We start from the raw sequence: 24,767 nt of genomic DNA, 5'->3' as shown, positions 1-24,767 counted from the left end.
TTACATTACTTTTGAAAAATTCTGCAGTGTGGGTGGCAACTGCTCCTAGCTTCTTTGCAAGTTTCCATTGCGAGGTCTTTCTCTCACTGCACGGTAAAAAAAAAAATTGACCTGAATAATTTAGTTTTCACGTCCTTCTCAGATTAACCAGTAATGAGAACTCTCTCCTGACACCGTCAAAAAATTACTTCTAGTTTAGTTTAAACGTCCTTCTCATATTTACCCAGCAGTTTCTTGGGAATGAGAAGTTAAGGGGAAGTAAAGTTCATTCTTTGAGAAGCTTTTGACAGAGTAATGTAGATGAAGTCTAAGTAAATTTACTTAGGATGCATATTTTTTATAGTAGTGCTGAAGACAAGGTTGTGTACTGAGCACAAAAAAAGTCTGAATTTCCTGTCCATGCTGATCTAAAACAATGAACTGGTCTAATCTGATTATCTGAAGAACCATCTAAAAAGATCTTAACTTGGCAACTTTTGTTGAACCAAGCCAATTTCCACCAACCTATAGGATGTAAAATTCCTTGAAAATAAAACAAATCACAACAATACATCACATTCCCAAACGACTGTTGCTGATCTTGCCTGTCACACAGTTGGAAATGCAAGTTCAGAGATTCACAGGTACTGTAACAGATTGGCTATACAACTTACCTGGGATTGACAGGTGCAACAACCATACAGAGAACATCAAACACAAAGTGAAACAAATGAAAAATAAGGCAATAACACATTAGGCTATCAGCCTATCACCAGTATGAAAATTGAAGACAGCTGAACATAAATAGGCCCATTTGGAACACAATTCTCCCATTTCCTAGGAGAATTGAGTGTTTCCTACTTCCTCTGTCCCATAAGATAAGGGATTTTGAGTAAATGTAATACATCCTAGGACAACGAATCTACGTCACATCCTCCCCAAATCCCTTATATTATGGGATGGAGTATAATATTCTTGTAGATATCCTATAAAATTCCAATGTTCCACACATAGTATAAACAAAAAGGAAATTCCACAAAACCACCTGTTCTGATGCATCCTGGAGTGCAAGTCCCAGAATCAATCAAATCACTATGACATCTACAAAAGCAAAGGTCAGTAAGTGATCAACAAACTTGACTGGACAGCAGTAGCAAAGCTCTTGAAACCTGATCATAAATGACACTAAACCATACATCCAGTTCTTCTGAATGAGCTTAAACAGATGCAGCCTCAGATAGTCAGATAGCAAACCATCACAACATCACAAGCAAGCATTGTCATCAACAAGTAACAACCAAGCATTAGCTAGTCACCCAACAGAGAGAAAAATATAAGCAGTTTCACATCACAACTACACCAAGCTGCTGCAAGTCAAGTCTTCAGCCCTACCACCAAATTACCAAAGGTTTAGCCAGCCATTACACAGATTCAGGAACACCTAATTCAGGTAATCACCATAACAACAAGTCCTAAATGATTAAGACTACTAGTGAAAAGATAACTGGGATTTTTTTCTCACTAATCCCCTAGCAGAGAGGTCATAGAAAACTTCCAAGAACACATAGCCGCCGCTGCCTCTCCTACTCCTTGGCGGTCTTGTTGATGAGGGACTTGTGGATGTGCGGGATGACGCCGCCGCCGGCTATGGTGCCCTTGATGAGGGTGTCGAGCTCCTCGTCCCCGCGGATGGCGAGCTGCAGGTGGCGCGGGGTGATGCGCTTCACCTTGAGGTCCTTGCTGGCGTTGCCGGCGAGCTCCAGGACCTCCGCCGTCAGGTACTCGAGGATCGCCGCCGTGTACACCGCCGCCGTCGCCCCCACGCGGCCGTTCGCCGACACCCTCCCCTTCAGCTGCCTGTGGATACGCCCCACCGGGAACTGCATCCGCCATTGCCCCCAAGAAAACAAGCATCAGTGAGTACGCAGTTGTGCAAGAACTAGTGAAGCTTTCGGATAAAGAACTGGAACAACACGGGGTGGATTTGCGCGAAAAATTGGGGGGAATTCACGAAGGCGACAAAGATGAACAGTAAATCTGGCAAGAACTAGAGCGTTTTGCTAATGCACTCGTCTGAAATTGAATCTGCTAACGAAGCTAAGAACAGAATCGACGCGGAACCACCAGATCTACCAAAACGCAGCCAAGAAACCGCCTAAAACCATCCAGATTTCCGCAACCGCAGCCGAGAACAACCAAGAAAAAGATGAACCGTCGCGAGAGGCGCGTCGGGGAAGGGAGAGAGAGAACCTGGATCCCGGCGCGGGAGGAGCGGGAGACGGGCGCCTTCTTGCGGTCCTTGTCCTTGTCGGCGGCGGCCTTCGCCGCCGTCGTCTTCGCCGCGAGCAGCCCCTTCCCTCCCTTCCCCGCCATTGCTCCTCCTCCTCCTCTCCCTCTCCCTCTCTCGCTCGCGTTGGTGGTTCGGCTGCCTCGCGTCCGCTCTCTCTCCCTCTCTCTCCCCCTTCCTCGCTGTAGAATTTATGTCGGTTTGGGAGGAGCGCGCGGAGGTTTTGGAGGGAAATTTTCGCGGGCGACGCGGGGGTTTTGGGCGAATTTCGAATTCCACCGCGCGGCGAGGAATTAATTTCGAGGAGGATTTTCGGCGGCGGCGGCGGCGGCGTGGGTGGGAGATTAAGGGAGACGTGAAGGGTAGAGAGCGTGGGCCTTGTTAACCCAGTAAAACACGGCCCATTAATTAGACAGTACAAACTGGGCCTTCTGGATGAGCTGGAACTTCGGCCCATTAACTTGTAGGCCCATTTTGTTTGGGCTGCTATTTTTTTCAATTTCCTGGCCCACGTCAGGAAATGAATGGACTATTCAAGGTTGGATGGGCTAGGATGAGTCCCCATCCAACAAAAGGAAACAAAAGCCCTTGAGTGTTGGACTGTTTCAAGGACTAGCCTTTTCTTTTTTTTTTCTTTTGCTATATATTTTTCGACTCTAATTTCTCTTTTCGAATTAACTACAATTTTCAATCGGGGCCTCAGGGGCTATTACGCTCTCTTTTCCCAAATTTAAGTCGTTTTATAGACATATTATAAGAATTAAGAAAACAACTCAAAAGATTTTGGCCACCCTGCATATTGCATTGATAAAGATAAATCATTTGACTGTGAAAAACGAGCATTTAAATTTTCATGGAAAATATGAAATCATAGTTAAAAGTTAAAACAAACGTCTGAGCTCTAAAATGACTTACATTGAGGATACCTTTAAAAAAGATAAAGAATTTACATTTAAAATCAAAGGCGGTTGCTGGGCTACTTGGCTGCCGCAGCAAATACGAATGGTACTCAAAGCCTGCAAACACCAAGCCAGAAGCACAACTACAATTGCAGCCAGGGTTCACAAACCATTTAGGATGTGGTTATCGCCACCCAACAATATAACAATTACCGTAAGGTATACCGTGGTTTCAAAAACTAAGAAGATTACCGCATGTGATAACCGCGTTGTATTATAAACCTTGATTGCAGCATCCGCCTGCAGAACAGGCCTAGGGTGTAGTAAATAAAAAAAATGGTGTTGCTATGAAACACACACACACACACACACACACACACACACACACACACACACACACACACACACACATATATATATATATATATATATATATATATATATATATATATATATATATACCTATCCGTCTCGTAAAAGGCTCAATTCTAGTTATGAATCTAGATATATACGTGCCTAGATTTATAATTAGAATTGTTTTTTCCTGTACAGCTTAGTTAGGTATTATTGGAAAATGAAACAATAGTACATAGATTCCCTGGATGGTGGTGTACATCTTTGTGCCGTGGTTGGCCCTTCTTCCTCATCTTTGATGCCTCTATCCATCCATCCATCCACATCCTTTACTGGCTTTGAGCAGCATCATCCTCAGTTCCAACTTTCAGCTACAAGCCACAACTTTCAACAGCATACAGTTCTTCCAGCTTTCAACTCAAGACGAAATCAACTTTTTTTTTTGTTCCAAGGAGCTACAGGCAATTCGAATTTAGTCCTTCTTTAGTTGGAAAAAATTTTTTGGGTTTAGATGTCGCATCGGATATATAGACACACCTTTAAAGTATTAAATGTAGTCTAATAACAAAACAAATTACAGATTCCGCCAGAAAATTGCAAGATAAAATTATTAAGCCTAATTAATCAATCATTAGTAAATGTTTACTGTAGCACCATATTGTCAAATCATTGCGCAATTAGGCTTAAAAGACTCGTCTCGCAAGTTACACGCAATCTGTGTAATTGGTTTTTTTCTACATTTAATATTTCATGTATATGTCCAAACATTCGAAGGGTTTTTTTCACTTTGATGCAATTTTCAACCATACTATTTTTTTAAGTTACCAAAAAAATCTATGTTTACTTTGTTGCCAAATTTAGTTAATACATAAGAAATCCTGCTAAAATTTTGGCAATATTGCTATCTTGCCAAAATTTTGGCATTGCCAAAACTTGGTCAGGTTTATTTTGGCTATAATCTAAACAGACCCAATATGACAGCGTGAAAATTTTTGTTTTGGGAACTAAACATGGCCTTAGGTTACCAGTTCAAAATATTTAAGGACACTTTCATTCATGTCCAGGATAGGAAGTTTCAGTCAGGAATTTCAAGGAAATTGAACTTCCCGATAGGGTTTTCAACCTGGTTTTGAGGGGCCTTTCAAAATAATAATAATAATAAGGCTCTAGTTAACTTTGGCAGGGTTGTTGCAGTGCCAACTGCCAAGCCTAACACAGCGAGACCAAAGTGCACACTTTTAGCAATCGCCACTGAACTAAGAGCTTGTTTGGATAATTGCCAACATGAACTCTTCCAAATATAGATAGGCTGAAATTTTCAATAAAGCAGGATCATTCCACTGTTGCCAAAGTTTTAGTACTACATTTTTTTTCATAACAACAAGCATGAATGTTTCATTCTGTCGGTATTGCCAATTCTCTTGTATGGTTAGCATTTGTAACAAACCAAACAACCGCACTACACATACGTAAAGGACGCTTCCACCACGACCTACTTCCCATTGCATCTTGGTTCCTTCAAACACAATGTAAGTAAATATAATACTACTGGTCACTCAAACTACTTTCAAGATACATTCTTATTTTAAAAACAATGGAATAGATAAACATAAGTAGTCACTCAGAACTCCATCAAATACATTTTCCAAGTATCAGAGGACTGTGACCAAGACCAAGAGAGACACCTCCCCAAACTTCAGAAGACCGGTCTATGGCAAAAAACTGATCACGCATACGAGTAGTAATGGGTACAACTTTTGATCTAACAAGATATAAGGGGACTAAGAGCATCCTAGGAGCTCATCCAAATTTCATCCCCTATATTCACATTTAGATTCATCCAAAAAGATTCTCACTCTATATTTTTTCCCACTCCAACAGATCATCCATACTACATCATCCATATATATTTTATTGTATCTTTCAACTATCACATTTATATCATTTACATTTATCTTCCTCTCTTCTATTCTACCCCTCATCATCTCTTCTATTCTACCGATGAGGAGGACGAGGAGGGGCGACGTGCGGTCATCGGGCGAAGGAACAGCGGGGTTGCGGGCGGTCGCCGGGCGGAGGAGGACCGGCGGCGCAGGCGATAAGGTCGCGGACAGAGGAGCAGTGCGGCGGTCACCGGGTGGAGTAGCCGCGGCAGAGACGGCGGGGTTGCCGAGCGGCTTCTTCTCCAATAACCTCCCTAGCCCAGATCCGGTTGGTGCCACCTCTCTACCTCCCTTCTTCCTTCGATAGCCAATTTTATCGAAGCTGCGCCTTATCCTCCCCGTATCTCCTCCTCCATCTGCTTTGCTTGCCGCCGTTGTGAACTCCGGGTGGGGGCGGGAGCTCAACCCAGAGCGGCGGTTGCGATTTGGCGTGAGGAGAGAGGAACGCCAAAATTGGTATTTCTCTCTCATGTTTTAGCGATCCGCTACTTTTGGCGTTGCCGATGGCGTATCCGCTGGAGGCTGGTTTTTTACTCCCATCCTCTATTTCTTAGATGGAGGATTGGATGGAGCATCTGTTTGGGATGCTCTAAGAGCCACGTCTATAAGGTAGGGCTGAAATTTAGTTGATTTTTGAATTAAAAATATTTAAGAACTAAAATGAGATGTGAAAGAACTCGTAGCCCCTAACGGCCTGACCCATTACCACCCTAACAGAACAGAAAAAACCCATTCCGTTACAGTGCAGACTCACACATGAACAGTACTCCCCGGGACAATCTGACGATGAAGCCATGATTAGTGAAGACCAAAACTGAAGTGAAAGAAAAAAATAAAATAAAAAAGAGCTCCCTGATTCTCCTCCAGCCTCTGAATTTCTGAAACCATCACTGTTACCCTCGGGCCCATACGTCAGAGTTCCGTGGGCCCGAGCCGTGACGCCAACCTGACACCTACCAGTCACGTCCCATCAAGCTTTGGTTTGATCGTCTTCAGGCTTCAGCTTCACAACACTTCAGAATACTCGCAAATGAGGACGCCACGTCGTGCAGTAATCTGTCTCTGAAAGTGGTGCTTTGTTCTTGGATTAGCCAGAGATGTTGCCATCTGCTCAAAGTCTGGGCTCGTATCATCATCGCTTTACCACGGGCTCAGTTTCGTACTAGTAAAAGAAACTCTGCTACTGAACAGGAAGTATCACTAATAATTATATTCCTATTTGATATAGTGATAGTATCTTAGTTTTTGTTTAAGATAACCCATTAGATGCCACTGAGTTTGTTATGAGTCTACGATTTGCCATTACCTTTGTCACGTTCTATAATATGCCATCGACTTTTGCTAACCTATATGATTTACCATCGTCGTCCGGTTATTCCCCGTTAGTACTGTACACTTTCATCCAAATGACCAAAATACCCCTGAGACAAAAACTTTCAAATTTTGGATAAAAATTCTAAAATGTAAGACTTTAAGTTTTTGGTCAAATTTTGAATGTTTACAATCTTATGTTTATAATATGGTATTTTCGAATTTTTGTCCATATTTTGGAAGTTTTTATCTTAGGGTATTTTGGTCATTTGGATAAAATTGTACAGTACTAACGTAGACTAAGCGGACGGCAATGGTAAATCATAGAGGTTAAGTAAAAGTCAATGGCATATTATAGAACGCAACAAAGTCAGTGGCAAATCGTAGAGCTGTGACAAACTCAGTGGCATATAATAGATTGTCTCTTTTTGTTTTGTATTGGTGTGTATGGGATGGGTGAAAAATAAACTTATTTTGGCTCTGTTCGGCTGCCCTTATTTTCACTCAGTATATTATTTTTGAGTAAATTGCAACCATAGTATATCAACTTGGCAGGTGGGTACAATTTGGTGCAAGAACTTAAGAAATGAGCGTTCTAGTGCAACAACTTGGCAGATATGTGCAATTTAGTACATAGTTGATCGCATAAATGCAACAACTTATAAGATATGTACGATTTTGATATAATAAGTTCAGAAGCTATGCGACAACTTAATTATTTGGAGCACTTTTTTTATACATATTCAATTTTTAAGTACTTATTTTGACAATATACTAGTGTGGATTTGTATATAAGCATATTTATATTTTTATCATAATAACTAATAACTAAAAGTCAATTAAACTAGATATAAAAATTATTATATTTCAGTTGAGATTTAGGAAGGTGAAAAAAAACAAAAATTCTTAAAGGTAATTATATCTAAATTGGATGTGCATGATAATTCTTAAAGATTAAATTTAATATTATAAGGTAATACCGTAGGATTGCTATGTAATGGCATATTGACATCGTGAGAAAAACTCACCTAGCATATGCTTAGCTAAGTTGATGCACCAAAATACTAAATTGCCAAGTTCTTGTACTAGAACGTACACACTTGTTAAGTTGTTGCATTCAAATGTTTAATTCTCAAGTTCTTATATTATATCACATCCACCCGCCAAGTTGTTGTACCGTGGGTATAATTTACTCATTGTTGTGGCAGCTGAACAGGGCCGTTGTAACAGATGGAGTAGTATAATAATAATTCAACTTATTATACAATAAAAGTTGCATATCAGTACATGATCTGTTCCCATTTCTCTAATACTAAACGATAAGGTGGTGATGTCTCTGTCATGCCATATCAGTATTGCCCCTTCACTTCTCTCTTCAACAGCATATCCCTTTTTTCTTCAGCAGCAGGCAGGCAGCATCTCTCCCTATCCTATTCCCCTTTTTAATAAATTGGTTTTGTTTACCAATCACATCACATTTCTGTGACCACTCCCTTCTCTGTCAACACCACAAGAGATAGAGAATATTAGGGGAGAACTTACTCAATAATTTTCTGGTTTATTGGATATGGTTCTATTCTGCTAGGTAGCACTGTACTAGTACAGCTTTGCTGATAGGGGTTAACCTGATCAGGGTATGGCAGAAATGATTGGCTTGGGGAAAGAAGGAGAAAAAAGAAAAGGCAAATGTTAGGTTTGATAGTCACATGAACTATGTTGCCCTGGACCATGGCCATAAAGTTGTTACACAGTGTGCAGCTACTGTTCACAAGTTTTTTGCATTTGACTTTTATGACTCCAAGATCTTTTGACAGGTATTGTTGGAAAGATTAATCACCAGCGCTGACTGTATAAAGCAGAATGGAAAATGGTCTGTCCTCAAAAGGTATTACTATGCACTTACCAGGCACCAGCCAGGATAAATAGCTGGATTATTGTTTTTTAGGTACATAGAAGATATAAGGAAAAAGGTACAAATTATTTATTAAAGACAGTTCGAGTTACCTGAACTACAACATCAAACACTCGACACTCCTCGACATTTCACAATGTACAATAGCCTCCTCAAGCATTTCTCTGGATGGTTTTGGCCTAAGCTAGCACATGTGGCAATCCAACGTGGTAGTGTGTGCCAAATATAGGTTGATTCCGCAATCTTCTGTTCCTCTGTCTCCATCTCAAATCCCTAACCCCAACCCCCTCTCCCAAATCTCTAGCCGATGTCGGACAACAATGAATCGATGGATGGCTGTGATCGCACCAGGCCGTGATTCCTCCATTACTAGCGCTTCCATCTAGGCATGTGCATAGTTATGAAGGAAAGTGAGGAATAGAGGAGAGGACGCTAATGCCAATGATGGAGGGGATGGATTTGACAAGAGATTTGCAGTCATGATAGATCTGGGTCTTCCCTTGTAGAGCGACATAATCGAGGAGATGAGTTCGACAGCAAGGTTACGGCTATGGTAGTGTGATTTGCGAAATATTGTGTAGAAATTGAAGAAGAGGCACACCTCGGTGAGGGAAAAAAGGATAATGGTTGGAGAGGAGCTTGATGATGAGGTCAATCCCAAATGGTGGCAAGTTTGCAATGGTTAGACCTCGTGGCCTAGTGGGCAAGACCGAGACAGTAGCGAAGGCCGAAGTAGAGTCATTGTTAGGTCTAGATCATGGGGTAATTTAAATTATCACAATAGTTTATTGGTAAATCTGACTTTTTTTTCAAGATGTAATTGTGCCATTCTAACATACGTATAACAGATGGATGGCACGAACAAATTTGTGAGATTACAAAATCTATTATATACTAAAAGTCCATTAAACTTCCTACAAACGCTCCTAGGACACCATGTGGCACTTCAATAAATTAGAGTTTTAAGAAAAACAATATATCTAAACCGTTGATTTCATTTAATCTTGTGGACCATTATTTTTAACTATTAGATATTTGTTAGATTAGATGGAAAAATATATAACCGCCTCTCAACCCCACGGCCCCACCCCAAACGGACTGTACGTGGATGATGCACGTACGTACACACCACCCCTCATTCTCCTCTTCCTATTCCCTCTCCATGCCATATTAGTTAGGCCCTGTTTGATTCAGCTTAGGATTATTATAATCTGCATTATTATGAGTAAGCTGAAATAAACAAGTAGATTATTATGCTAGATTATTACAATCTATAAGCCAGATTACTATAATCCAATAATCTCCTCTAGAGGAGCTTTTTCCAGATTATTGAGTGGCTAAAGACCCACTACCCTTAGATGCCTCTAATAATCTAGAAAAACAAACAACTCGTAGCTTATTTTATGTCAGCTTAGAGTAATCTAATTTAATAATTTAGATTACAATAATCTTAAGCTGAAACAAACAGGGCCTTAGTTAGGAAGCATAACTTTTGATGGAAAAAATTAAATAACTATAACATCTAAGTCATACGCTAATTTATATGTAACCAAATTATTTGTGATTAAATTTACATTTAAATTAAGACCCATATTCATCATATTTCAACTTTAAAAGAAATATTCATTTTTGGGTTATATTTTTTTACTTTTACATGCAAAAATATAATGATATAGATTTTATCATAGTACAGAACTTCATAATAAGTTGTTATTCTATTTACATTTAATAAACTAATAGTAGCTAAAACACATTCAGTTTGTAAAACAGCACCAAAAAATATAATAGTAATATATTCCTTTAGCAAATTTCACCTAATATGGTGGACCTATTATTTTTTATAATTAGATCTTAGTAACTCAATCTCATTGGATCTATCTTAAAGGAAACAAAGTCTCCTCATCCCATCCCCTCCTCTATTATATACACATGTTGAAAGGATCTTGATTGTGTAATATCAGGTCGGATAGTTCTATGTGATCGGATAGTCTGAACTGAGATCAGACTATCTGACCTGCACAACAACAATACAAACAAGAGAACAACCTAAGAGCTCTAGATTCAATCCACAAGCAAAGAGGTGAGCTCGACCAACAACAATATTAGCATAGCACAAAGCAATGGAATAAGAAGATAAAGAGAGTGAGGATATCACCGAGGTTTACTCGCCGATGTATTTCCCGGAGTTCAAATCCTTGAGAGGATTCTAGTCTCTGTTGAGGGGCTCGCAAAGAGCCGGATCTTTTTCAACCCTATTCTCGTGAGGTTGCACAAATGCACTCCTCCTTCCACTAAGGGTATCTCTTTCCTTGCGGAGGCGAGATCCGGCCTTCACAAACTTCTCTTGGCCAACCACACGTAGATCGGTGGCCCAAGAACGACACCTAGCCGTCTAGGAGTCCTTAACCTCCAAGAGTAATAAACACCACACAACTCTTGGACAAATCCTAGTGCTCAAGATCAAAAGAAACACACACTAGGCTCCCAAACTCCAAATCCACACACAAAGATCAAAGTCACAAAGAACAAGGGGGATTTGAGATAGAGAGGGAGAGAGCTCAAAAATTCAAAGCACTTAGCACAAAGCTCTACCCAAAGCAAGATTGGAATGAAATCAGTTTGGGCAACCCTAGAAAAGGGTTGGTGGGGGTTTATATAGATCCCCCAAAATGTGACCGTTGGAGGGGAATCTTTCAGCCCACGTCGGATAGTCCGATACAAGATTGGATAGTCCGATATTTTAAACCTCCAAGGCAACGAGAAACAGAGAACGAAGTTACATGAAATTTCGGACTTTCCGAGACATCGAACTATTTTATGTTAAATCGGAGTATATGATATTTTAGAAGCAAAAACTTCATCCTCAAACATCGGATACTCCGACACTTAGAAAAACTCACTCGAAAGGATTGTTCAAACAAAGACAGAGAGTAAAGTTCTGTGAAAAATCGAATAGTCCGATACATCGGATAGTCTGATTTCAAATCGGATAGTCTGATGTTGCTCAAGTAAAAATGCAATAACTTTTTACTCCGAACTCCGATTTTGAAGATCTTGGACTCTATGGAAAGCTAGTTTCGTGGGCTATCAAACCCAACATAAAATATGGTCCAAAACCTTCAAGAGAATATGAAAAACTTGCAAAGAAACCCAGTGTAAGTGTTGTGACAAGTGAAACAACTCAGGATTGAAATTTTAGCTTAGGTTTTTCAACTCACACAAAGATGAAGCATTTTGAGCACTAGTATTCAACCAATTATATGCATGTGGTATCCCTCTTAATAGTACAGTATCCTAAACTCAAATTTAAAAGGCAAAGTTATACCAATAGGAGTACCTTCACACCATATTATTTCTTCACTTGGAGGGTTACCAACGTCAAGGTCATTTGATCATCGGGAAGATCTCATCTTCTTGATCTTTGACATTTCATCTTCCATTTCTCAAATGATTGATGCGTATAATCCATGGCTTCAAATGGCCTCGCAAGGTTCATCACGACACAATTTTCACTCGCCCTTCACCACCGGTTTCGGTTCGTCGGTGCCAAGCCCCTTGCTTTCCCTTCACCACCACATGGTCCATCGCAGCTGAGCGTCGCTTGCGCTTCACCGTCTTGCCATAGGTAGTCACTTCATACCCGCATTTTCAATATCTTCTCTTTAATTCTCATCCATCTATAAGTCCATTTCCTAGCTTTTTCATTGGACTAATCACTTGCTTATACACTCAATAAGTGCATTAGTCCCTTAATCATTTGTCATAAATAAACCAAAACCCACTAGGAGCATAAACGCTCTTTCACATGTGCCATATCGCCTCTAGCTCACCCCTCCTTTCCTCTCCCATTCAATTCCTTTCTCCCATGTCTTTTAACTAACAAATTAATATAAAAATAATCAATAATTACAAAGCTAAATTATCATAATTCCTAAGTATTAACTTTTTAAGTTTATTTTCAACTATTTTTCCTTATAATTAAATTATCAAAGATGCATATTACACATATTATACTGAATAAAAATAAAAAAATATTTTAAAACAAAGATAAAAATATTATATCGTCCTAGAAATAACAATAATGGAACATTAAGTCATCTTAAATCATTCTACATCATGTATAACACACTTAAGTCACCATGTGTTATGACTTACAAATTAGAAAGACTCCAAGGAAATAAACATGTGATCATCAGTTTTCACTTTCACTTAAATTGGTAGTTAACCGTTACATATATAAGGATATGTATATCTGGCTTTAGTAATAATTCATATATAAGTATGTAACAAACTGCGTCAATGTTGACTAATTAGAAGGTAGACTTGATCGTACAAGTCAAATACATTTATTAGAAATAATTGTTTTCCAAGATTTGTTAAAAAAAAAGAGAACCCCTAAACATTTAATTAAAAAAACATCTTACTTTTAATTTGCTACACATGTATGCTAAACAAACTAAGTCTATCTTCTTTCTTTTTAGATAATGAAGAATATTATGGATAATAGCTTACAAAGATAAATTAAATATTATATAGTTTAAAGCTAACAAATAGCTGAAAAAATTAGTTAAGTAATTCCAATGAAGAAAATTTGTGGAGTAATAGTACTTTTCAAGGATGGCTGCTGTAATCCAGTTGATATTCTTCCACTCTTATGACTTTCTCAAATGCATCTTATAATAGATGCCCGCATGAATGCGCGGGTTACATTCTTAGTTTCTACTAAAAAACACTCTTTACACGCGTACAAGTTAGCACACCAAAGATGCTTCTCAGCCGATTATCTTATTTTGTGTGATCAATACATATTTCTCAATCAAATAAACTATAAATAAATTTATACTTAGGATGTTTTAAAAAAGGGCTTGTACTAGCAACATGCAGAGAGAATTGCCACTTGCAATTGCAATCTTACAAATCAAGCCATATAATGTGGTCCAAGCTAGTACTAGTAAGTTACCAAGGGTTGTGATTAGCTGAGGGTTGTGAAGCATCAAGCAACCCCATCAAACAATTGTTGGACAAGCCAGCAAGATACTGCTAGAAGCAATGCAATGGGCTGCAACATGTTTGATGTCTTTTGGTCAGGATAAGGTGACAGAGCAAAGCAGGCACTCACCAGGTGTGCCTTGGCCCAGACTTCTGAGGTGACTTGTAGAAAGAGGGTGTTCAGCTGTGGCCAGCCACACCACACTCTCTCTGGCCCTGGTCTCACTCTCAAGTCTCAACTGCATGTTTTGTGGCAAGCAATCACTTGAGTGAAAGCTTTCATCACTGATTGGGCTTGCCTTAGAAGTGGGGTAGTACTTTTATGTGGCTAGTTGGGCATTTCACATTCGTGTGGACTCCGAGAGTAATAAGCTTATTTTTGTAATGCATAATTACAGTCCCTCCGTTACTTTCTATAAGACATAGTGTAAATATATTATACTACCTCCGTTTTTTAAATAGATGACGCCATTGACTTTTTCTCATATGTTTAACCATTCATCTTATTTAAAAAATTTACATAATTATAATTTATTTTCTTATGAGTTGTTTTATCACTCATAGTACTTTAAGTGTGATTTATATATTATACATTTGCATAAAATTTTTTAATAAGACGAATGGTCAAACATGTGAGAAAAAGTCAACGGCGTCATCTATTAAAAAACGGAGGAAGTATGTCTTAGGATATCCAAAATTTATCTTCACAATATGTATATAGTAAATTGGAACTCACATTTAGAATAATGGTTAGGTGGAATAGAGAATGAGAGAGAAGAGAGTTTTAATATTTTTAAGTGCTTGTTACCATGTAGTATAACTATTGCTGGATGCCTAGATAGAGATATTTGGCCCCATCGGATGGATTATTCGTGGAATAAGCGAAACGGCATATTTCCAAACAAAAAGTAATTTGTGATTAAAACTTTTATATACATGTTCTTAGTGATTTACAAGCAAAGGCTGCAAAATAAACTTCGATGAAAAAAACCTCAAAATAAACTTCAATGAAAAAAACCTCAAAATCAGCTTAAGGTTAAAAATTTAAATTTTGACTGATAAGCATAAGTATAAGCGAAAGGATGAGGCTGATTACCTCATCCACCACCCACTTTTTATACACATTTTGGTATGTGAAATTACAATGCAAGAGAGATATCGGTAGATGAACACTGTAAAACTATGTCTTTGGATGATACGAAATTCATATATGTTGAGAAAATATAGGGAAGAAAATTATTTATTTACTGAAGTTTGACTGCTTTACCACATTATGAAATTGACTTACATTTTAGAATTTTACACGTTTTTATAATACTCTCTTTGTTCCAGAATATAGCTTACCTTTAACTTAACTATGAAATAAGCTATGAATTTGAACAAGTATAGAAGGTGTTCAGATTTATAGGTAAAAGTAGCTATATATTTGAGACAGAGGGAGTGACACACGCTCACATCACATTTTTTGGATTTTTTAAAAGCATATATTTTTACTATAGCCTTTTGGAACAAAGGATTTATGCAGGAATTTTGTACCATCCTGTAAGAAAATTTCCTATATGGCCCTTTGGAAGAGAAGACTGTAGCTTTTCAAGTAATGTAAAATTCCAAGTTAGGAATAATACATAGTGTGAGGATTTTGGAAAAAAAATAGTTACCATGAGGTCAATTTCTTGAAAAATATATTTGAAGTCTATTTATTTCATCTAATTTCTTTGTTTTTTTCTATAGCCTATTCAAACGGTTATTCAAATATCCCTTGTTCTTCTATTTGTGTGTTTTGCCATTTTTGTATTTCAAATAGGCCTAAGTGTTATGCACGTTTTCATTGAATTGGTGCTTGTATCCTGCTAGTTTTTTTTCTTTTTTATTTATTTTAAATCACTTCTAAATTTCAAATTCACATAAGTATATAGAGGCTTTTGGAGCTATTTTGTGCAGAATTAAATTCCACTCTTCAGTTAATATATGAGGCACATTTCAGATTCTTTGAAAAAAAACAGAATTTTAGATGATCTTTCACTGGAAATACACTGTTTGTACAGTTTCAATTTTCGAGAGCGATTGAGCACATATACTCCCTCCGTCCCATAGTATAAGGGATTTTAGTGGGATGTGACGCATCCTAATACTGTGAACTTGTCTAAATTTATAGTATTAGGATATGTCAAATCCTACTAAACTATATTCAAAAAGATCATCTCAAGATTTATTGTCGATGGGTTTTTCTCGAGTGGAGTAGAAAAACAACTCAGATTTGTTTCACTGACGTGTGTCCCGCTTGGTAGTGAGCCCATATATTACTGGCTCATTTTAGAGGGAAGTAGTATACAAATTTACGTTTTGATTGAGACAAGGAAAAAATCGAGAAAATACATAAAACGAGATAAATAATTAAGTATTAATTATTTTTTATTAGAAGACCATTTAACGGTTTAAAAATTATGCGCACCGAAACTAGAGACTTTCTCCTCGTCCCCGAATAGAGATTATACTATGGTTAATTGGCGATGTTTTTGTTGGAGTGGAGGAGTACACCAGCAGTACAAAGTTGATGTCGATTTCCGGTGCGTGAGCTCAGCTCCCTCATAATTTCAGTACCTGCTACACTAATTGCGCAAATTTCTCGAAGTCACGTCAAATCTTTTGGGGTACCATAGCGCTGACCATAAATCTTACACCGCACAGCACACGAGGCTCACACTGTGATGAATGCATTTGTGTTTGCCAGGGTGGGTTTCAAATTCGGATAAGGCTTTCCGTTCGGTTTACAGAATTGAATTGAACATGATGAATTGCATTGCGGTACAAGGGATCCTCTGGAACGAACGATTGTTGAAGTAATAACGTTTTGAGGAAGGGTGTGTTTAGTTTACGTTAAAACTAGAAGTTTGGTTGAAATTGGAACGATGTAACAAAAAAGTTAGAAGTTTGTGTGTAGGAAAGTTTTGATGTGATGGAAAAGTTGAAAATTTGAAGAAAAAGTTTGGAACTAAACTCGGCCCAAATCCTTTGAATTAAGGCTGTGTTTAGTTCAGCGTAAAGTTTAGATTTTGGTTAAAATTGGAGATGATGTGACTGAAAAGCTGTATGTGTATGACATGTTGATGTGATGGAAAAGAAGTAAAGTTTGGATCCAAACTTTGGATCTAAACACAGCCTAAGGGTTAATTCGATCCATACCATTGCAACTTTATCAATTTACAAAAAAAAAAATACCATTACTGTTCACGATATCGGCTGAGTGTCACTGAAATTTTGCAAAATTAAAACCACGTCATCGCCATCACATTTTCTATTCCCCTTTCATCTTCTTTCTTCTTCCTTCTCTTTGTCTCTTCTCCTCCCCGTGTGCCACTCGTGCCTGCGGGTCTTCGATGAACCACCGCCACGCCTGTTGCTCCTTCCCCCACCTCCCCGGCATGCTCACCGGCCAGTACCACCAGCATCTTCAACTCCTCCTCGCGCAAGCTCCGACAAGACTGGATCCAAGCGCATGTGCTTCTCGGCCGATGTCACCGCCATCTTCACCACCTCCTCCTCGCGTGTGCTCTGAGGAGGCTGGATCCAAGCGCCCCCGCCATATTCTCTTCACCTCATCCTCCTCGCATCAGCTCTAGAGAAGCTGGATCTAGGCACGCGTGCTCCCTGGGCGGTGTCACCGCCATCTTCACCACCTCCTCCTCACGCGAGCCCTGGGAGGCCAGATCCAAGCGTTGCATATTCATCACCTCCTCCTCCTCCTCGCACGAGTTCTGAGGAGGCTAGATCTAGGCTCCGCCGCCATCGACCGGATCCTGGCGCCACTGCAATGTTCACCACCTACTCCTCACCGCTAATGGAGAGGTGATGGTGGTCACCACTGGGGTCGCTTTCTACTCCACCTCCATGTTCTTCATGGGCATCGGCTGTTGCCCTCATAGCTTACTGCTCCGCCGTCCCTGACGTTGTCCTCACCGCGTGATCCCTCTCTGCCGTTGACCTCTCCCACTCCCTGGGCTTTGGCAGCGGCGGCCTTGCCCACTTCTCCGGGGCTCGCTGGCCGGCCTCCGACCTCTCTCACTCCCTAGGCTTTGGCGCCGCTAGCCTTGCTCGCTTCGCCGGAACTTGCTGGTTGGCCTCCTTGCAGCCGACCCTCGACGGGGAGAAGAAGGAAGAAGACAGAAGGGATGGAAAATGTGACGGCGATGGCACGATTTCAATTTTGCAAAATTTCGATGGCACTCAGCCAATATCGCAAATAGTAATGGTGGTTTTCTAAATCGGTAAAGTTGCAATGTGTCGGAGGGTGAACTCCTCAAGCGGGGGGCAGAGAGGCCCTCCTTGTTAGTTCGACCAGGGGCAGCGGGTGAAAATCAAGAACTTGGTGGAATGTGTGGTGTAGAGGGCCTAGGGCCCCTCGTGAGCAATGAGACAAAAGTGGTTTATACAGGTTCGGGCCGCTAAGAAGCGTAATACCCTACTCTTATACTTGATTGATCGACCAAGGAATATAGGCGCTTGAATCAATGAGAACCAAGCGTGAGTTAGCCAAAGAAACGATCTCCCCCCCCCCCAAACCAGGCCTGGACCTCCTTTTATATCTCAAGGGGCTGCCACATAGGCCTCGAAACCTGCCTAGGGGAGAGGGAGGATAATTACATTAAATGCACGTCTTGTTGCTTGCCTTAGAAGCCATTCACACACCGACCATGGCGTGGGGCCTGTCAATTCCATCCGGCTGACACGGGGGACACGCATGTCATTCACTATTTAATGGAGGAAGACTTTTGGGTCCTCACTTGTGTCGAGAAACAGAAACCCTGCTCTGGTTGGGTTAGATGAGTTGACTCCGGCTGTGATGAGAGGCTAAACAGCCTCTCATCATCATGACGTGACAAGGGATGCCAGGTGGCACACCGCCTGACATGCAACCAGTGCACAGGCGCACTACCCTGGTCACATCGGTCATTCGACCAGTCTCAGACCGGTCACAGATTGGTCAGGCACACTACACGCCGCATAAAATGCCTTAAATGCGGTTAGGTCGGTGTTGTGGGCGTCCACCTAACCCCGTACATGCGGCGTCATGCGGAGGGGGTAGGGGCAGCCCAATCCCCTGGCATGGATGGGGTGGCCGCCGCCCTACCTCGGGCCTGACCCCCCTCGGGGGAGCGCCGCGTGGGTACTAGGGACAGCCTCCTCCCTCTGAGCTTGATACCACCGGACCGTATCACCGACACAATGTCATGGATCAAATTAACTCTTGAATTAAAGGAATAGCCATAAAAGAAATCATATCAAATTTCTTTGGATAGACTCAAAACATTGCAATATTGGAGGAATTTTGATATTAGATCCAACCTCTTGGAAAAAATATTTTGTTTTTATATCTCTTTTCTTATTCGTGCATTTTTCATGTACTCTATCTATACGATGATTCCTACATTTTTTTTCTCAATCGATAAGATTTGGAGTAAAGTTCCAGGATACTCCGATCCTGTATTTTTCATGTTCTTATATTTTGATCATGAGTTCCAAAAGACTAAACTTTCCATCAACGAAAATCCGGTAGAAACGAAAGTGGGTTGCAATTCAATTTCCCTTTTTGGTTCACAAGCAAATTTTCTTCAAATGAAAATTGTTACATATAAGGATGGTTTGGTTTGCTACCATTGTGGCAACATACATTATTGTGGAAGCCAAACATGGTCTAGTTGGCAAATTTGGGTAGTAAACCAAACATGGTCTGTTCAACTTGCCAACATTTTCGCTAATTGCGGAAGCCCTAGTGATGATAACATACATGAAACAATTAGACAAACTTTGATAGCATAGCTTGAAGATGGAATAGTGCCACAAACACAAGGCAGCTGCGGGCTGCGGCAGCCGTAAGCTGTAGGACTGGCTACCGAACAGGTCCGATGAATTCTAGAATTTGATGTTAGGATTTTAGGGGCTTCGTTGTTAGGCCCTGTTTTGTTCATTGGTGAAAAGTTGTTGCGTGTAACATTGGATATATGGACACATATTTGAAGTATTAAACGCAGTCTAATAACAAAACAAATTACAAATTCCACATGTAAACTGCGAGACGAATTTATTAAGTCTAATTAATATGTCTTAGCAAATGTTTACTGTATCACTATATTGTTAAATTATGACGTAATTAGGCTTAAAAGATTGGTGTCACAATTTACGCGCAATCTCTGTAATTAGTTTTTTTATCTATATTTAATACTCCATACATATGGCAAAACATACGATGTGACCCAGTAAAAACTAAAAAGTTTTTGTTTCGGAACTAAATTGTCTAGTTCTCCTTAGCGACTGTTAAAGAAGATAAAGTAAAAACTTATAGCTAATCTATTGTTAAAACTCAAACTTTAAATTCAAATTCACTTTGAGTGAAATGCCAGCGAAAGTCCATTGGAAAGATCGTGCTTGAATTCATAGGCGGACCTTAGTTACCCTGGCTTGTTGACCTACCAGTGCTACCACAGTACAAAGTATAACACGTTGAGGCCAAGTTTAGATCTGAAGTTTTTCTTCAAACATCCAACTTTTCCATCATATAAAAATTTTCCTACACACAAACTTCTAACTTTTCTATCACATCGTTTCAATTTCAACCAAACTTTTAATTTTAACGTGGACTAAACACACCCTGAATCTGATCGTTTGAGCTTTATTTTTTCAGGGGAATCGAGCTTTGGTTAATAGGCCGTCGAGAAAAGGAATGATAAAACTAAAGTAATGTATGGTTATATTTGTATTATCAATGGTTTAACATGCAAATCTGCAGAATAAACCACGATGAAGAAAGTACAAATCAATCAATTATAAAGTTTTAAAATTTAATTTTAAATTTTGGCTGAAATGAAGAGAGGCTAATGCGTAATTAAGGTCAAATTCATCTTAAATACAGAAGTAACTGAAATTACTATTTTCCATACACCATCATCTATTTTTTTTAAACACCACAGAAGGTATTGCAATTTGCACATGCCAAAGTACAGAAAACAAGCTGCTACTGGAGTACCGTATTTTTTTTTCTAAAAAAGCATCAAGTTATATGTAACTAAGGCCTGGTTTAGTCCCCAACTTTTCCTTCAAATTTCCAACTTTTCCATCACATCAAAATTTTCCTACACACAAACTTTCAATTTTTCTATCACATCGTTTTAATTTCAATCAAACTTCCAATTTTAGCGTGAAGTAAACACACTCACTCTAAGAGTGAACCAATCACTCTTAAAAACTTATCCTCTCCATCCAAAAACTCTAATCTAATTCAAGATAGAATATATACTACTACCTAATCCTATGAATACGTCCAGATTCATTAGATGAGGTAATATCTCATTTCAACTATAGATTGAGTTTTTTTTTACGGAGTATATACCCCACCTGTCAGATGCCATACCGCCATGTCAGACTGCATGCGGATAAGAACGTCCACGTCGGATGCCACGATGCCATTCCTGCCACGTCAGCGTCCCCCGCTCCTATACTCCTTTAAAACCCGGTCCCTTCTCCTCGTCCTCTTCCCCCAAAATTCCACAACAAAAAAACACCCCCAAAAAAGATCAAAAAACCCTAACCTCCGATCGAATCATCGCCACCCTCCGCCGCCGCCGCCGCCCGCCGTCTCCGGCCATGTCCCCGTCAATCGCCGCCTCCCAGGATCGCGTCTCCCGGTGATTACTCCCCCGCGCCCTCGTCTCCATTTTCTTGTGCTGGTATGAGGGCCGCCGCCGCCCCCGATCCGTCCCCGGCGCCGGCGAGGTCGATGCTGAAGCGGCTGTTCGATCGCCAGCTGCTGCGCGTCTCCCCCGCCGAGCGGATTGTGGCGGTGGGCGGGGGGGAGAAGGATGAGGTGGAGCCGAGCTCCGTGTGCCTGGATGGCATGGTGCGCAGCTTCTTGGAGGACGGGAGCGGCGTGGGCGCGGCTGTCGAGCGGGCTGGCGGCCATGGCGCGCGGCGCTGCAACTGCTTCCATGGCGGCGGGAGCTCCGACGACGACGACGACGAGGACGACGCCGCCGCGTCCTCCGACGTCGCCGAGACGATCAAGGTAGGTGGGGTGGGCGAGGAGGAGGAGAACGACTTGTGGTCTTTTATTTTACTTTTCTCCGGTGGCCGCGCCATGGCGTGCAAGGACACTGACCTCGCCGCGTGTCGTGCAGGGGCTCGTGCACTGCGCCACGCTCCGGGAGCGCAACCTCCTCGCCGACGTCTGCGGCCACGTGGAGCGGCACCGGGCGGGCGGGGCAAGGAGGCGGGAGCTCCTCGGCCTGGTGGCGGCGTCGCTCCGCGCGGCGGGGCACGACGCCGCCGTGTGCGTCTCCCGCTGGGACAAGTCCCCCACCCACCCCGCCGGCGAGCACGCCTACGTCGACGTGCTCCTCCCGCCGGCCTCCGACCGCGGCGCGCGCGAGCGCGTCCTGGTCGACGTCGACTTCCGCTCCGCCTTCGAGGTCGCCCGCCCCACCAAGGCCTACCGCGCGCTGCTGCAGCGCCTCCCCGCGGTGTTCGTCGGCAAGGACGACCGCCTCCGCCTCCTCGTCGCCGCCTCCGCCGACGCCGCGCGCGCCAGCCTCAGGAAGCGCGGCCTCCACCTCCCGCCATGGCGCAAGCCCGAGTACATGCGCGCCAAGTGGCTGTCCCCCTACGACCGCGAGCCAGCGCCGCCCGACGAGGCCTCCGCCTCCGCCGCCGCGGCCGAGGTCGCTGGAGAGGAAGCCCCCGCCGCCGCGTAAACAAGAGGTGCCGCTTGGAATTTTCAACCTTCAGGAGGGCCTAAATGCAAAGTTAAATTTCTTCGATTTTAACACTTTTTTTTGGGGAATCTCGAGTATTTTGGGGAGTGAGAAGAGTATGTATTACGCGAAATGGAGACAGCAATATGTAGTGTAGTTTTAGTATTAGGAGAAAACAAGAAGTACAAAAAAAAAGAAGAAATCTTTTGGTTAGGATCAGATCAGGTTAGCATCCACTTTTGGTCCCAAATTAAGCCTATAATATTTCATAAGTAGTAGTACTAGCTAGAAGCTTGATCATGATAGTATGGTGAGATTATGGCCATTAGGCTCCTGTTTGTTTTCATTTTTGTAAGCAAAATGTTGCCCAGCAGACAAGTTGAGGCGAGAGATGAGTACATCATACACGGAGCTTTTGATTTTGATTTGGATTTTGAGTTTTGATCCCCACAAATTAGAATTGTGCAATATTTTGTAGGATTATATGTTTAATATATACATGTTTTATGAACTGTTTGGAAATGAGCACTTATATTATGTACAAAGATTTGTATATAATGTTTGGAGGAAGACCGAATTGGAGGGTATGCTTCCCATTTAAAACCTCTTGAGTCTGAATCTTTTCAGACAAATTCACGCCTTCGTTAAAAAAAGGCTTGATTTTTTTGTTTGGCTTCCTGGATATAATAATCTACTTAAATTGAAGTGATTCGTGTAAACTTTACAGTAGTATGGCTCGAAGTCAAGCTGGTTTGTGGTCTTTCTCTCAGTTTCTAGAACAGTCTCTAGTCTTGGTTTCTTTTTTTAATTTAAAAAAGAGAACAGTTTTAGATAACGACGAAGAGCAATAGACGCAAGATAAACACATGGATATTATCATATTACTCCCTCCGAAATAATAATACTTGTCGTTTTAGAAAAGGGTGAGATTAAATTTTAGAATCTTTGATTATAAATCATTTTTAAAATATTTGTCTTTCAAATATAGTGATTATATGTATAGATTCGTCTTAAAAAGTACTTTAATAAAATAATATATTTGTTAACACTTTTTTACATATTATAATAGAAAATAATGGTCAAAGTTGTTTTTTTTGAAACCGTGCCCTTATCCAAAATGATAAGTATTATCAACCCGGAGGGAGTATTAGTTTTCATTTGGTCAAAATATATTACTAACAAGGGAAGATTTCAAACTGTTGACCATACATATATTTATCATTCAGAAAAGGATGTAATAGAAGTTATAGCCAAAAAGAAAAAAGAAAAAAAAAACTGAATCCTCTCACGATCAATAAATTACTAACGGAGTGTTTCCCCCCACTAATAATTCAAGGTAAGTGGCTGTCTTATCACCTAAAAGGAATATGCTTTATGTGGTGAAAAAAAAGGAAAAGATATTCTCCATCATCTCTCTTAAAAAGTTAAGAATAGAGTTTTAATACTACTAAAATTCAAGGTGGTTGTACAGTGGAAGCAACCAGGTGCCGGTTGTTGCAAGGGAGACAAGGGCAAGTGGCAGATATAGGATTTTTATTTTCTTTAGTTCTTTCTGTTCGTTTTGTGTGCCAAAAACTTAAAACCAAATCTGCATGAAAAGATTATCTGCAGAGGTTGGTTGGGTTGGATTAGAGGATGGACCTGTAGGTTTGATAATTAATTGCCATTTGTTTATCCAGTAGGACAATCTTGTTCTAGAGGATTCTCTGTGGAGTTTGGACTGTGCCAATTCTAGGGAGTCAGACAGATGGATAATGCCAAGCTTTTTAGAGAAAAATTACAATTTCTACAACATAAAATTAGTTTTATTAAATCCATCATTAAATATAGCATATCTGCTTTGTGTTTAAAATGTTACATTTCTCTATAAACTTTATTAAGTACAAACTCGAAACGTTTTATAATACGTAATGAAGGGTGAGCTCTTTTTTTTTTCCATTGAAGACTGATAGGGGAAAATGATATGAAAAGAAAGATGGAATTATAGACCCTTTTTGCCCAAATCTTATTTTAACATTTTACTCACTTCATCCCAAAATAAATTTTACACATGACAACCTACTACTCATCTCGCATAGAGTACAAGAAGATTTTTAGGGTGAACAACCGTAGTACTCCCTCCGTTTTGAAATAAAACGATCTAGGATGAGATGAGATATATCGTAATATAACGAATCTGGACAATGTCTAGATTCATTATATTAGGATATATCCTATCCATATTCGTTATACCATGATATATCTCATCTCATCATGAGTTGCTTTATTTTGGATCGAAGTATTAGAAAGGAACTGAAAAATGAGAAAAAATACAGCTAGTATGAGGCGGAGGGGCCCTTTTGATTCACGGAA

The 24,767-nt window shown here is 40.5% G+C and overlaps 2 protein-coding genes across 2 annotated transcripts; one reads left to right on the top strand and one right to left on the bottom strand.

The window, feature by feature from the left end:
• Positions 1-1,183: 1,183 nt before the first annotated feature.
• LOC4348638 (probable histone H2A variant 2) lies at positions 1,184-2,558 on the bottom strand. The gene is made up of 2 exons (NM_001423034.1): positions 2,230-2,558; positions 1,184-1,859 (listed from the first exon to the last, which is right to left on the bottom strand). The coding sequence occupies exons 1-2, from the start codon at positions 2,350-2,352 to the stop codon at positions 1,563-1,565; spliced, it is 420 nt and encodes a 139-aa protein (NP_001409963.1). The 5' UTR covers positions 2,353-2,558; the 3' UTR covers positions 1,184-1,562.
• An 18,644-nt stretch (positions 2,559-21,202) lies between these two features.
• On the top strand, positions 21,203-22,842 carry LOC4348637 (uncharacterized). Its single transcript, XM_015757369.3, has 2 exons — positions 21,203-21,730; positions 21,843-22,842. The coding sequence occupies exons 1-2, from the start codon at positions 21,398-21,400 to the stop codon at positions 22,413-22,415; spliced, it is 906 nt and encodes a 301-aa protein (XP_015612855.1). The 5' UTR covers positions 21,203-21,397; the 3' UTR covers positions 22,416-22,842.
• Positions 22,843-24,767: the final 1,925 nt, after the last annotated feature.

Source organism: Oryza sativa, chromosome 10, assembly GCF_034140825.1.
Source record: "Oryza sativa Japonica Group chromosome 10, ASM3414082v1".
Classification (NCBI taxonomy): Eukaryota; Viridiplantae; Streptophyta; class Magnoliopsida; order Poales; family Poaceae; genus Oryza; species Oryza sativa.
Note: the sequence above shows the minus strand (reverse complement) of the source record. Positions and strands in the feature narration are given on the sequence as shown.